The sequence below is a fragment of the Garra rufa genome, chromosome 3, assembly GCF_049309525.1.
Source record: "Garra rufa chromosome 3, GarRuf1.0, whole genome shotgun sequence".
Taxonomy (NCBI): Eukaryota; Metazoa; Chordata; class Actinopteri; order Cypriniformes; family Cyprinidae; genus Garra; species Garra rufa.
This window is the reverse complement of record NC_133363.1, coordinates 47,905,886-47,920,203: the sequence shown is the minus strand read 5'-3', so window position 1 is coordinate 47,920,203 and position 14,318 is coordinate 47,905,886. Positions and strand designations below refer to the sequence as shown.

The 14,318-nt window shown below is 36.6% G+C and overlaps 2 protein-coding genes across 2 annotated transcripts in view; both read left to right on the top strand.

Annotated features, from left to right (window-relative positions):
* The first annotated feature begins 221 nt into the window (after positions 1–221).
* btr09 (bloodthirsty-related gene family, member 9) lies at positions 222–5,885 on the top strand. The gene is made up of 8 exons (XM_073837207.1): positions 222–340; positions 1,308–1,363; positions 1,453–1,991; positions 2,140–2,235; positions 2,358–2,591; positions 3,060–3,198; positions 4,250–4,276; positions 5,082–5,885. Exons 1-8 carry the CDS (start codon positions 285–287, stop codon positions 5,627–5,629), a joined length of 1,695 nt encoding a protein of 564 aa, XP_073693308.1. The 5' UTR covers positions 222–284; the 3' UTR covers positions 5,630–5,885.
* A 2,450-nt stretch (positions 5,886–8,335) lies between these two features.
* tesk1b (testis associated actin remodelling kinase 1b) overlaps positions 8,336–14,318 on the top strand; it is a 15,203-nt gene continuing 9,220 nt past the window's right edge. Inside the window, exons 1-2 of the mRNA XM_073836637.1 lie at positions 8,336–8,508; positions 8,815–9,260. Coding sequence (XP_073692738.1) covers positions 9,060–9,260 — 201 coding nt within the window. The 5' untranslated portion in view covers positions 8,336–8,508; positions 8,815–9,059. The remainder of the gene's footprint in view (positions 8,509–8,814; positions 9,261–14,318) is intronic.

The following is a 14,318-nucleotide window of genomic DNA, read 5'->3' as shown; positions in this document are numbered from 1 at the left end:
AAAAAGTCTTAACAAATGGTCCCAACAACAAATGTGTTGTGTTAACCTTCTTCATGGCCTAATAAAAAGCCCTCATACACTCATACAGATGAACACAGATGTGTATCAAACACATCCATAGCAGAGAAAACCCTGATCTGTTCCATATAAAGAAAATATGGGAGGAGCTACAGGACTAATGTGTGACTAGGTGGGCGGAAACTTTCGGGGAAATGAAACAAGCCTTCTGGACACTGAAAACCAACAATCTGGAAACCTTTTTGTCTTAAAGTTTAAACATTAAAATGTTCAGCTATCCATATGTACGCAAGCTGTCTGTGAGGACAGATGATACTCAAAGGTATGTGATAGAAATATAAAAGAAAGCATTGGTGTTAGTGGACTTATTCAGTGCATGTATGATATACGCCTGTCTGGAAAAAGCAGTCCAGGAATCATGAGTCAAATGCTCATCTAGTTGTGTTTTGTTATAGCACTGAAGCAAATTATATTAAATGTATGTAATTTTGCTTGCTTCTAAGAAGATGAAAAGTATGTTGTAATTTTTACGTCGTGAAGACTTAAGCAGGAAGTATATGAGCAGGCAGACTGAACACAGATTAGTGAAAACGCAAGATTGACTACATTTGATCGTGTTTACAGACGTTTATTTTATATAGTTTAAATTGTTTTAATTCCTGTCACTGTCTTTCCAAGAATATTTCACCCTCAAAATTATTTTTTTAAACATGGGATGAAAACATTTAATATACCTTTAAATATATTAACTATAAATATTAAATATATTAAGGAAAAACATATACTAGCAGTCAAAGGTTTTTTTAATGTTTTTAAAGAAGTCTCTTCTGCTCACCAAGCCTGCATTTATTTGATCCAAAGTACAGCAAAAACAGTAAATGATTTCAAAGCTCAATGTTTAGCATTATTACTCCAGTCACATGATCTTTCAGAAATCATTCCAAAATTCTGATTTGCTGCTCAAAAAAACATTTATTATTATTATTATTATTATTATTATTATTATTATTATTGAAAACAGCTGAGTAGAATTTTTCCAGGTTTCTTTGATGAAGAAAGTCAGTTTTACTGTTTTGCTGTACTTTGGATCAAATAAATGCAGGCTTCATGAGCAGAAGAGACTTCTTTAAAAACAATACTGTTCAAAAACTTTTGACTGGTAGTGTATTTCGATATCTTTTTTTTAAGATGTATGTGTTATCATTTGACTCTTATGAATGGTGATGATTTTTGCTGTAAAACCAGACCTGATGTGTTTTTAAATTATTATTTATTTTAATATTTAAAAGGGCAAACGCAATGGCAGAATCTCCACGAGTGAAAAGGAGTCCGAATTTATCTTCATGTAAGTCATTAACCCTTTTAAAATAACGGATTATGGACTTGTATTTGATACTTTTTATATCTCACTTATATCTCATGTCTTCCTTTCAGCTGATTCTCTGAGTGAGGAGCTCCAGTGTTCCATCTGTCTGGATGTGTTCACAGATCCAGTCTCCACTCCATGTGGACACAACTTCTGCAAGATCTGCCTGAAAGGATGCTGGAACAATGGGCATGACTACAGCTGCCCAATTTGTAAAGAAACATTTAAACAAAAACCTGAACTCAGGGTCAATACAACTCTCAGAGAGATTGTAGATCGCTACAAAAAGAGAAGTCCTCTGAAAATACCTGCGGTGTTGTGTGATATCTGTACGGGCAAAAAACAGAAAGCCCTGAAGTCATGCCCTACGTGTCAGAGCTCTTTCTGTGAGGCTCACCTGGAGCGTCATTTGAGGGTTCCAGGTTTAAAAATACACAAACTGATAGACCCTATAAAAAGTCTGCAGGATCATTTGTGTCAGAAACACAACAGACCGCTCGAGCTTTTCTGCAAAAATGATCAGACAAGTGTTTGTGTGATGTGCACTGTGACTGAACACAAGTCTCACAACTATGTTCCTGTAGAGCAGGAGAGTGAAGAGAAGAAGGTAGGAAATATCAAATATTAAAGATAGCTTTTAATTTATTTTACTTCATTATTTTGATATGTATGTTTACACTTCTTAATTTTTTTGTAAATAAATAATTACATGAAGTAAATACTGATGTATTATTATTATTATTCTCTGCCCATAGAGTCAGCTTATAAAGACTCAGACAGATGTGAAGCAAATGATCCAGGACAGAATGAAGAAGATTGAAGAAATCCAGCACTCAGTGGAGCTAAGAAAAGTAAGCCTATATATTCAAGTTCATTTAAATCAAATTTATAAATAAATTAGATTTATCTGATACTCTGCTTTTAGAAAAGTTCTGATTTTTTTTATTTATTTTTTATAAATCTGACTAATCAGAAAAACACTGAAAACGAGAAAGCAGACAATGTTGAGCTGTTCACTAGTCTGATCCACTCCATCGAGAGATGTCAGTCTGAGCTGCTGGAGATGATGGAGCGGAAGCAGAAAGCAGCAGAAACGCAGGCTGAAACGTTGATTAAAGAGCTGGAGCAGGAGATCACTGAACTTAAGAGGAGAAACATTGAGCTGAGAAAGCTCTCACACACTGAGGATCACCTGCACTTCCTACAGGTCAGTGTCTCTCTCTCTCTCTCTGCTCACAATAATCAATCCTTCTCTACAATCAGACATTGGTACAAACTGCTGGTTTCTTCTGGCCAGAGGAGAACTGGTCCCCTGACTGAGCCTGGTTTCTCCCAAGGTTTTTTTTCTCCATTTCTGTCACCTGTGGAGTTTTGGTTCCTTGCCACTGTCGCCTCTGGCTTGCTTAGTTGGGGACACTTTCCAGCGATATCGTATACTATTTGAACTGAACTGACGATGATATCTCTGAATTCATTGATGAACTGCCTTTAACTGAAAATTGATTGTTTACAATAATGCGTTACTTACACACTAGTGTGCTGTTTAAATACTGTGCAGTTGCTTTGACACAATCTGTATTGTTAAAAGCGCTATATAAATAAAGGTGACTTGAATTGACAACACAGGATAACACTCGACATGCTGAAGGATTTCTCTGTCTCTCTCCTGCTGTAGATTTATCCATCCCTGTGCAACCCTTTAGACACCAATATCTGGGCTGGAATCCGTATCAACACTAATGTTAGTGTGGAGACTCTGAGAAGAGCTCTGACTCAGCTGCAGAAGACTCTAGATGAGAAACTCAGTCAATCTGGTAGGTTTTACAGATTCTTATTTCACAATATCAGCAGTTACAAAATTATTCAACTTTATAACACACATAAATCATGCACTTTAGGTAATCAGTTTTCAGAAAGGTAGTTTTTGTTGCAATTGTAAGGTCGTTGAATTTGTTTTTTATTATTAAATGAGAGCATGCACTCATCCAATTTTATGCATCACGCTTAAGAGTATTATTTCTTCTTTCTGTCAGGCGGCTCAATCCAAAAATTTTGGCTTTTAGTATGAATATCTTAGCCATGAGGTTATCTGTAAGGTAGTATCCTCCAAAATAATGACAAAAATTTGCATTTACAAGATATAAAAGCATTCAAAACTTACTGTCTTTAACTTCCACCAATATGGATCAATGATTTTGATGACATCACCCTGCACTTGAGCTTCTCATTAAACTTTCTGTCCAATCAAATGCTTTCTAGAATACGAAGAGTCCCGCCCCCTGAACTTAGACGCTGAAGCTGCGGCTGAAGTCGGTCGTTGGTTCACAGAATTCGTATTTTCTGTATGGTGAATGGCACATAGTGCACTATATAGGGGATAGGGTATGATTTAGATAGTGTAAATATGCTTTCCATTGGGGCGAATGAAGTCTGGTTTCGCGCCTTGTCATGCGAACCGCCACAGCGCACGCACAGTCTGCTCCGGTCAAAAGACACGATTACATGCGAGTCAGCGGAGACCACAAAACGTATCAGACCCATTTGAATTCTACAAAGAATGGTATATTTTATAGCCGTATGGACGAGACTGCTGCTGTTAGATGCAGCTTTTTACCAAGCTTAGTGCCAAGTTCTGCCAACCTGTGAAAAAAACGAAAAGCTATTGGCTATTTTTTTTAATAGGGCGGGGCTTGATATTTTAATATGTCCCACCCTGTCTTCCTGTTTCAATTGAAATTGTCAACACCTAACGCTGCTCGTTTTTAAAGCACTTTTTTCTTTCAAGCATGTTTAAAAGCAATTCAATTCATAAATGTGTCTGAATGTATATAAAGATCTCATCGTCTACTGTTATGTATGTTACAGTGTTGAAGAGGGTACAGCAGTATGCAGGTACAGTGTCCTATTCAATCAAATACACACAGTAACTCAAAGGAATAGTACACCCAAAAATGAAAATGTACACATTCGCAGGCCATCTAAGATGTAGATGAGTCTGCTTCTTCATCAGAACAGATTTGGAGAAACTTAGCATTGCACTTGCTTATTAGTGGATTCTCTGCGGTGAATGGGTGCCCTTAGAATAAGAGGTCAAACAGCTGATAAAAACAAAACAATAATCCACAAGTAATCCATGTGACTCCAGTCTATTAATTAATGTCTTGTGAGGTGAAAAGCTGCATGTTTGTAAAAAACAAATCCAACATTAAGATGTTTTAATGTCCAACCACTGCTATACGAATCCTCTGCCCATAATATTGGTTTCTTAAGTGAAACTTTAATTTGAAAAAGTCGGATTTTGATGTGAGAGGACAACAGGGGAAGGACCATAAAGAATTATTACGAATGAATTATTAATTATGATATTTTGGTTAGATGCGATGGTATCAAGTTAAAATGTTTTAATGGGTTTCTTATACAAATATTCTGATATTTTTATCAGCCATTTGGAATCTCATTTTGACTGCAGCATTTACAAGTGATGCAATGTTAAATTTCTCACAATTTGTTCTGGTGAAGACACAAACTCATTTTCGTGTTGGATGGCCTGATGGTGAGTTAATTTTCAGTACATTTTCATTTTGGGTGAACTATTTCTTTAAATTTCTTCTCCCAATTTCCATTATTAGCATTCACTTATTAAAAATTAAATGCATAAAATATTTCTGTTCTGATGCTGTGATTTCTACTCTCTCAGTGGATGTGACTCTGGATCCTGACACAGCTAATCCTGAACTGATTCTGTCTGAAGATGGAAAAAAAGTGCGACATGGAAACATAAGGCAAAATCTCCCACAGAGTTACAAGAGGTTTGATAAACATGTGATTGTCCTGGGAAACAAAGGCTTTTCGTCTGGGAGGTTTTATTTTGAGGTGCAGGTTAAGGGAAAGCCTCAGTGGAGTTTAGGTGTGGCAAGAGAATCCATTAACAGGAAGGGGACACTTAACCTCTGTCCTGAGAATGGAAATTGGACTTTGTGGCAGAGTAATGAAAAAGAATATAAAGCTTGCGAATCTTCCCTTGTCCCCCTTTCCTTGAATGTGAAGCTTCAGAAGGTGGGTGTGTTTGTGGATTATGAGGAAGGTCTGGTCTCCTTTTATGATGTGAATGCTAAGTCTCATATCTACTCTTTCACTGGTCAGTTTTTCACTGGGAATCTCTATCCATTTTTAAGTCCTTGGGCTAATGGTGCAGGTAAAAATTCAGCACCACTGATCATCTCACCTGTTAATTACAGTGAATGAATTACACCTAAATATAAAAATACCAAATGAAAATGATTTTTTATAAACATGAGTCTGAAATATATATGTGCTTTTGTTCAAAGAATTGAAGTGTGTAAAAATCTACCAAATACACTAAATGTAAACGTTCAACATTTTGGTAGAAAATTATTTTATGCATGTTTTAGGACATATTTGCTCAAGCATTTTCTTTCTTTGCTTTCATTCCTATAATGCACAATTTTTCTCTTATTACCTAGGACAATAAAAATGTTTTAAAAACTGGTACTTTATCTGTGAAATAGATTTCATTTATTTGAACAAGTTAGCATTCAAAATCTATATTTTTGCTCTTTAGTCGTGTGACACTAGATGGCAGCAGAGAGCAATGCAAGCAGTTTCTTCATGGCATACAACACACTTTCATGTTCTGCTCGATGCAACTCTACACCCATTAACGCCAACAGGAGCAATTTAATGAGCTCTGTGCTCTCAAGCATTGACTCATTTATTCAAGAGGCCAGATGCGTGCTTTATTTACCGTGAGATATTATATTCTTGCACAGTAAAATTTAGCTCAATACTTAAAGTTAAAAGGTCATACGACAAAGCTAACGGGTGACTGAAAACATCATGGTTTTAAATGAATGATTTCATGCATTATATTAGACTATTATTTATCCACAAATGGACGTCACACATTTGACAAACTTTAAAAAACTGAAAGGTGTCCAATACTTTCAAAACAAAAGCACCTTTAAAGCTCATAAATAACTTAACAGTGACGGTCTTGCTCAATAATTCATACATCATAGATTTGATAGGTGTTGTCTTCGTATAAAGTTTCTCACACAGCACTGTAGCCTAGTTTGTCCTGGATTAACAAAAAAGCCTACTAAAAATAATAAACATTACTGAAATGGCAGAGTCATGCTGTTTGTTATAATCTCTGGTAGGCCTATGTGGGTTTTTCAAAGATTGAAGAAAAAAATGCCCTATATAATAACTATATTTCTCAAATGGCTTCGAGTCGTCCTCATACGAGAATAAGCATCAACTGTCGATATTGTTCAGACCAGTGGCTCAGAGTTTTTACAGCACATGAATATTAATTAGTTGGTTCTGGTGATGCTAGGCACATCTAACAAAAAGACACAATCAATTATAATAGGTTATATACAGCTGAAGTCAAAAGTTTGCATACACCTTGCAGAAAGTGTTAATTATTTTAACCAAAATAAAAGGGATCATACAAAATGCATGCTATTTTTTATTTAGTATTGACCTGAATAAAATATTTTACTATATGCAAAGACGTTTACATATAGTCCACAAGAGAAAATAATAGTTGAATTTATAAAAATTACCCAGTTCAAAAGGACAACCGAGAGACTCTTACAGAAGGCAGTACTAAAAGAAAAAAAAAAGATATTTCAGCAAATAAATAAATAAATGTACACATCTTCATTCTGTTCAAAAGTTTACACTCCTGGCTCTTAATGCATCGTGTTTACTTCTGAAGCATCAGTGAGCATTCAAACCTTCTGTAATAGTTGCATATGAGTTGTCCTTAGTGTGAAAAGATCTCAAAATCATAATTTGACAATTTATTTTAGATTCAATGTAATTGAATCCCAATGATGCACTAAATCCTGAAATTTATTATAAGTTGGACCCATCATGTGCTCGCTTTAAAAACACCATAAGTAAAACTGCCTCAACTCACCCCACACTTCCCTACCTTACTGTCATTATGTATCACTTTATTATATATTTGCATATCACAAATAAAGTCTACAGAGTGTTTTCATGAAGCGTCATCAATCGGCTATATTGGTGGCACTGAATGTAAACAATGCCACTGAACCTAACAAATCTTGCTGATTTTGCTGATTTTTGCGGCTCAAAATAAATTATTAATAAATTATTGTCACGTTTTGGGCTGTACTATCGGCCGGACCAGGATAAAAAACATTTGGAGTAGGCTATTAGACTGCCAAAAGTTCGAACAAGTCAAGGAAAAGAGTGTAAAACACTCTCTGAGAAACAAAAGGCTTTTGTGGTTGGCCAAACTGAACCAGGATTTCCAGCACAAGAATCTGGACAACATGTGTTTGTTCTTATAATTTCCGGTCAGGTAGGAAAAATATTAGACTAATATCTTAATTAATATGGCTAGTACATATCTTTACCACTTATTAACTTTAGTTTGCCAAAATATTGTGCCCTTTCCTGCTTACTAAGTCCTTCTACTACATGATTTAGCAGCTTCCACATTTTTTTCTGTGGTTTAGACAGCATAAATTAGCAGAACAACGTATTCAGTAGTACATCAACCGTGCAATCCATGCTGTTGTTTATATCCGAGTATAGCCAATATGGCCACATCCAGGTAACTGACCAAATCGTGACATACATTTTTTCTTTATTAAATGAATAAAAATAATATGCGCACAGCCAAAAATGTCTTTTATTAAGACAAACAGCCTTAATAAAAGCTGTTTTTATTGCGAGCCAACAGAGGTACAATAATAGGGATTTGGGCTAGAAGTGTGGGGGGCGTGGCTCCCCGTTTCATCCGCATCACCACCACATGAGCTTCGCCAGACTGTCTTGACTGTTTGACTGACTGCAGGCGCGCCCCCGCAGGTGAGCCGCCGCTGCTGCTGGACCCGCCCAGGTGAGTCGCTTCCAATAAGAACTCAAACTCAGTCTGCACACATTTCCTGCGACTTGCGTACACAGATGCCAGTGGGGGCTCCCCGTTTAGTTGCTTTCAAAATAAAACACGAGGGGAACGGAGCAAACGCTTCCATCATTTTAGGATATTTACTGCGGACTGAGAACTGGAAGTTGGTGAAACAAGAACTCGATAAGTTTGTACCTGTAGAGCAGCGCAGGTAAGCATCACGAAAAAACGAAATGGTGGCAAAATATGATATTGACTGAAACAAGGTTAGTTTAGATAACAAATAACGACATAAAACAGTGTTTTAAAGAGGTCGCGACGACGAGTATCACCTCACTTCTCTATGTATAATTCATCATCCGCAGTCAGGCTGTAGCGGAAGATGCCGCCGCTGTGCACTATCATTTACACTAGTGTAACTTCACTCAAACATGTTCGCCGCAAGACAAGCCGATATTGATCAGGGTTTAAATGTAACTGTTGTTGAGATCTATTCTCCATTTCTTATTTGAAACAGGAATGTGATACGTTACTGAAAATGAGGCCAGACATCGGTACGGAGGAAGCGACGCATGAGACCTGAAGCTCGGTCACGCGCCGGACGCGCAACGGGGATTGCGTGTAGTCCTTCTTAACTTGAACGAAAGGCGGACCCGCTCTTTTTTTCTTGTCAAACAATTACAAGGGACCTTGAAACTGCAGTGTTGCGAGAGCGGCAGAGATATGTAAACCCTCGTGGTGGAATTTACAGTGCGCAAGATAATGTCATCCGGGACCATCGTTATGGACCAAGATGACTTGGACCCGGAGGCTTCGGATTCTCTTTTGCACGGGATTCATGGAGCGCACCGGCCCAGGCCGTCCTCTTACCGGGCGCTGCGGAGCGCCGTGTCCAGCCTGGCACGAATAGATGACTTTATCTGCGAGAAGATCGGCTCAGGTTTCTTCTCAGAGGTGTTCAAGGTAAATATGTCATGATATTGTTTGTGTATGTAGAGGAACACTACATGTAAACAAATGCGTAACTCTGTAGAGAGCGTTGTTTGGATCAATTCTGTTATGCAGTATCTGTCATGCTGTCTCATATTTTTATAGTTATCTTAATATATTGAATAAAACACATTTAAAGGATGGAAGTGATTAGTTTGTGTTCTCATAGTTTTACAAATCAGTCAACATGGGAGTAAAGTTTAAAACACTTTGACTATTTGTGCCCTTTCACCTTCCACCCTCTTAGTCTTGCGTAATAGTAATAGTTGTAATATTTTCTAATATCAAAAGCAAGTGTTTTTTTTTTTTTTTTTGTTAAATGAAATCCTCATAGGCCATTCCGTGTCAATTCAACCAGAGGTCTCCGGCTCAATTTTTTGATTTAATTATTTTTTCTGAGGAAGATGGACATATATGTGACCCTGGACCACAAAACCAGTCATAAGTTTTTTTTTTGGATTGAGATTTATACATTATATGAAAGCTGAATAGCTGAATGAAGCTTTCCATTGATGTAAGGTTTGTTAGTATAGGACAATATTTGGCAACTATTTGAAAATCTGCAATCTGAGGATGCAAATAAAATCTAAATATTGAGAAGATTGTCTTGAAGTTTTTAGCAATGCATACTAATTAAAAAAAAAAGATTTGATATATTTATGGTTTTGTGGTCCAGGGTCACATATAATGATGTAGAGGGGGGGTCAAAATGACAAATTTCTGAGATTTACAGCCAAATTACAGTTAAGCTGGCAGCATTGTTATTTTATTTTTGCACAGAGATTGGTAGGTCTATTAGTAAAATCTGTTGACTTCAGCTATTTTTGTTTCATTATGTGCCAACGGTGACCCTTCAAAACTGTCAAAAAGCACCTTTTTTTGCCTCAAGTTTGCATGCGTGTAACTCATTGGTAACTTCATTTTAAAGGCCCTCAATTCTTCAACCCCAGATAAAAGGAGATATTAATGCGGCTCCATGAGTAAATTGATAAATTGTTCACATTTTCAGTGGTCAAAAACCAAATGTGGGTTACTTTGTATTTATTTTAAAGAGGAATATCTAAAAAACAAATAATGTTAAAACTAGAAAGCTCAGTTGCATAGAACATGCCCGTCTGAGTGGCATAAATACTATTCCATGTTCAAATTGTTGAATTTTACCCTCATGTATTTGTTTTATTAGTTGGCTTGCCACACTTTACATCAATATCTTGTTTAATAAAATCTGAATTATGTTATCATTATAAAATCATTTTATTGGTACCCTTAGGCTAACCTAATCACTCAGTGAGCAATGACAAAGTTCTGGTCTTTTTTTTGTTTTGTTTTTTTGTTCTCTTAAATTCCATCCAGTTCATTTTCTTGCCATTTGTCAATAGTTTTGCTTTAAGTGCCCAAGTCTGAGCAGAGCATACTTCTGTATATCAATACTTTATTAAATAAACATTACAAAGCTCAAAATGTACTACATAACAGAAATGATCCTGTTATCGACTTTGCATATATGATATGATTCTATTACTGACTTTGGGAAACTAACCATCTTTTCACTTAAAGCTGACTTTATGAATGTGTCATAATATGCCTCCAGGTTTTGTAGCTCTGCAGATTTATGATCTGTTCTACACTCTCCAAATGATTGATTGGACAGACTATCAATTTATATACCTCTTTGCAAAATTCTAATGATAGCAGCAGTCATTCTGGCTGTTCTCTTCCTGTTAGAGAAAAAGGGTCGTGACCTGTGTAAGGACAGTAGGTCTGTGTTGGTGTGAAAGTGGATACCCGTTGACAAGGTGCGCAGGTGTGCTGGAAACTCTACTCCCGTGTTTGTGTGCGTGCATGTGAGACAGAGACTGATAGAGAGAGAAGAGACCTAATTAGCCATCCCTCATAGTTCACCCTGTCACCCAATTTACTGACCAGACACCAAATACGGTAATAACTTCCTGCTGGTTATTGCCCGCAAAAATGTCACTGCTGATCAAGTCAATATATATGCAAATATGCGGTAGCTGCTATTTGTTTCCATTTGTAGCGCAAGGGTTATGAAAGATGTAAATATGACATTTACTATGTGCAATCCACGTAATAGTCCACAGTTGTGAGGGTAATTTTAGTTTGTTTTAATAGATTCAAACATTAATGGCCTACAACAATATTATTGAGCAATCTCCATGCCTGTCATGACAGATCCTTCAGGTGCTATTTTTGTTTTTTTAAAGACTTTGCAGTCTGTCAACAGTAAGGACTTGCACGGAAAGATGTTTCTGTTCATTCTCTACTAATCTGTTCAGCTAATGGTTTGGTTGATATGTCATCAGATCTGGAGTGAAAAAAACATTGCTCAGCCATTACGTTCTTCTCCTAACTACTCCAGTTCTCTCCCGCTTTTTGCTTATCTTGATCAAATCAGAACAAGTGATGAAAGACGAGGGAATTTTGTGTTTCTCTTGGGTTGATGCTCACCTCATTGTGGGATCAGCATGCTGTCTCCTTTTAAGCTGTGCCAAAATAAAGTAGCTATTTATGTCAGATTCCTCTACAAGAATCTGATAGAGGTGGACAGCCAGAATTAAGTCTCAAGGATATTTTTCTGTCTGTGCCTTTTTAACTCACAAATAGAATCATGAAAGTCATTGCATTAGATGACAAAATATCAAATCAAGTGGCATTTCAAAGAAAGATGTAAATGTTTTCCTATTTGCAAACTTATTTAAAATATTTTGCAATTTATATTTATGCAGTTTATAGACACTATCCAACGCAACCTATGGTTTATTCAAGGTAAACTTGTATCTAGTTTTGGGAAAAACTAAACTAATGTGTTAGATTATTGCATTACTCCATAAAAAAGTACCTAATTGTAATACTTGGTTACTTTTTTGTGAAAGTAGCGCACAATGTTTATTTTGCTTTGCTTTTTGTTACCTAAGCTCATTTATTTTTAATAACAAAGTCCCAAAAGTTATATTTTTGGCATCTGTTAAGGCCCTTTCACACCAAAAGTAAATTTAATAAGCCTCAGTCTGAAGAAAGTTCCTGTCAACATGGGGACAGGAGAGGTATCAGTAGCTGGGTTTCCTTCCAAAGTTGCAAGTTTAACTTGGGATAATCACATAAAACATTTTCAAATAAGCACCGTTTCCATCCAAGTCAAAGAAAACAAAAGTGTCACTTTCTGATAAACTGACACCCTATACCACTAAGAAAAGTAGGAGAAGGCACTGAATATAATTATTTTTATATATAATAAATTACTTGCCTCTCAGAGCTAGCAGACGAAACTATAAATGTGGTCATTTCTTTCGGAGTTGAATGCCTGCTGTTTGGGAACGCAGTAGTCTAACAGTTTTTGTTGACAGCCTTTGCTTGGGCATTCCAGAATGACCATAACAACATTTTAGATGCTGTGGAATGAGATCGGTCTGCTGGTTAGTAAGGCTTTGCTGTCCCATAGTGCAAAGTCACATTACCTTTTTTGATGCGCATGGAAGAATTTATTTAGTAAATGCATTTCCATCACACATTATTCACATTAACCCTTTAAAAAAAACACCTCAAGCGAGCATAATTTTTTTGGGGGGGGATATTTATTCGAAATTTTGCATTTCTATCACTCAGTTCTGATGCAATACTTCAAAATGCACATGAAAACAGGGTGATGGAATGAAAACATACAGTTGAAGTCAAAAGTTTACTTGCACCATACTTGCAGAAAATGATAAAGTTCACATCTCCCTTTCAGAATCTGAAAAATGTTAATTATTTTACCAAAATAAGAGGGATCATACAAAATGCATGTAATTTTTTTTAGTATTGACCTGAATAAGATATTTAACACAAGAGGTTTACATATAGTCCACAAAAGAAAATAAAAGTTACATTTGTAAAAATGACTCTGTTCAAAAATGTACACCCCCTTGATTCCTAATACTGTGTTGTTAACTGAATGATCCAGAGCTCTGTTTTTTTTTTTTTTTTTTGTTTGTTTTTTTTTTGTTTAGTGATTTTGTTCATGAGTCCCTTATTTGTCCTGAACAGTTAAACTGCCCACTTTTCATTAGAAAAGTCCTTCAGGTCCCACAGATTCTTTGGTTTTTCAGCATTTTTATGTATTTGAACCCTTTCCAAAAATAACTGTATGATTGAGATCCATCTTTTCACACTGAGGACAACTGAGATACTCCTGTAACTATTACAGAATGTTGAGATGCTCACTGATGCTTCAAAGGAAAAATGATTTATTAAGAGCTGGAGGTGAAACTTTGAATTTGCATTTCCTGAGAATTAAACTTGTGAACTTGTTGCTAGCACTGAACTACAAGATATGCATTAAGAAAAGTGAAGGAAACGAGCATAGTTTGTTTTTACATGACACTTGGTGATGTTGAGCGCTCAGACTCTTTTGTTGCCGCTGTAGAAAATGTAATTGTCTTATCTGATGAATGACAAAGCAGAGTTTTTAATGGATTTTTATTAGCTGTACGTTCGAGCTTTGTGTTGGGGTCACCATATCAAGTGTGCTCATTGAGTCCTAGTGTGTTCCTGAAATACAGTAATGAGTCTGGTGACTGCACGCTGATCTGCGTTTGACAAAGGGGTGATGTCACGGTAACACGTCTTGGGTTCCGCAATTAGAAAAGACGCTCATCGGCGGGATCTTGTTTCCTCTTTGGTGTCACGCGTTTTAAAACTGGGCTCACTTCCATTAAATATAGATATGAGGAGTGTGCTTAAAAGAACTCGCTGTACATTGTGGTCCTCTTGTCGGTGGGAGGGGATTTGTGAACTGATCGGTAAAGATGGGCTCTGATTGGTTGGAAAGTTTGAGGTTGTAAACAATTTGCAAGCTAGTTTTGACATGATTTTGAAAGGCTGGATTTACAGCACAAAGTCCCCTTTAGTACTTCCCTTTGCATTCTCTCTCTCTCCCACTCTGTCTTTCTATTCTTGTTCCTCAGTGTCTTTTACTAGTCAGGACATGCATGGATGTCAAGCTCCATTGCCGCCACAGAGCTGCGCATGTTT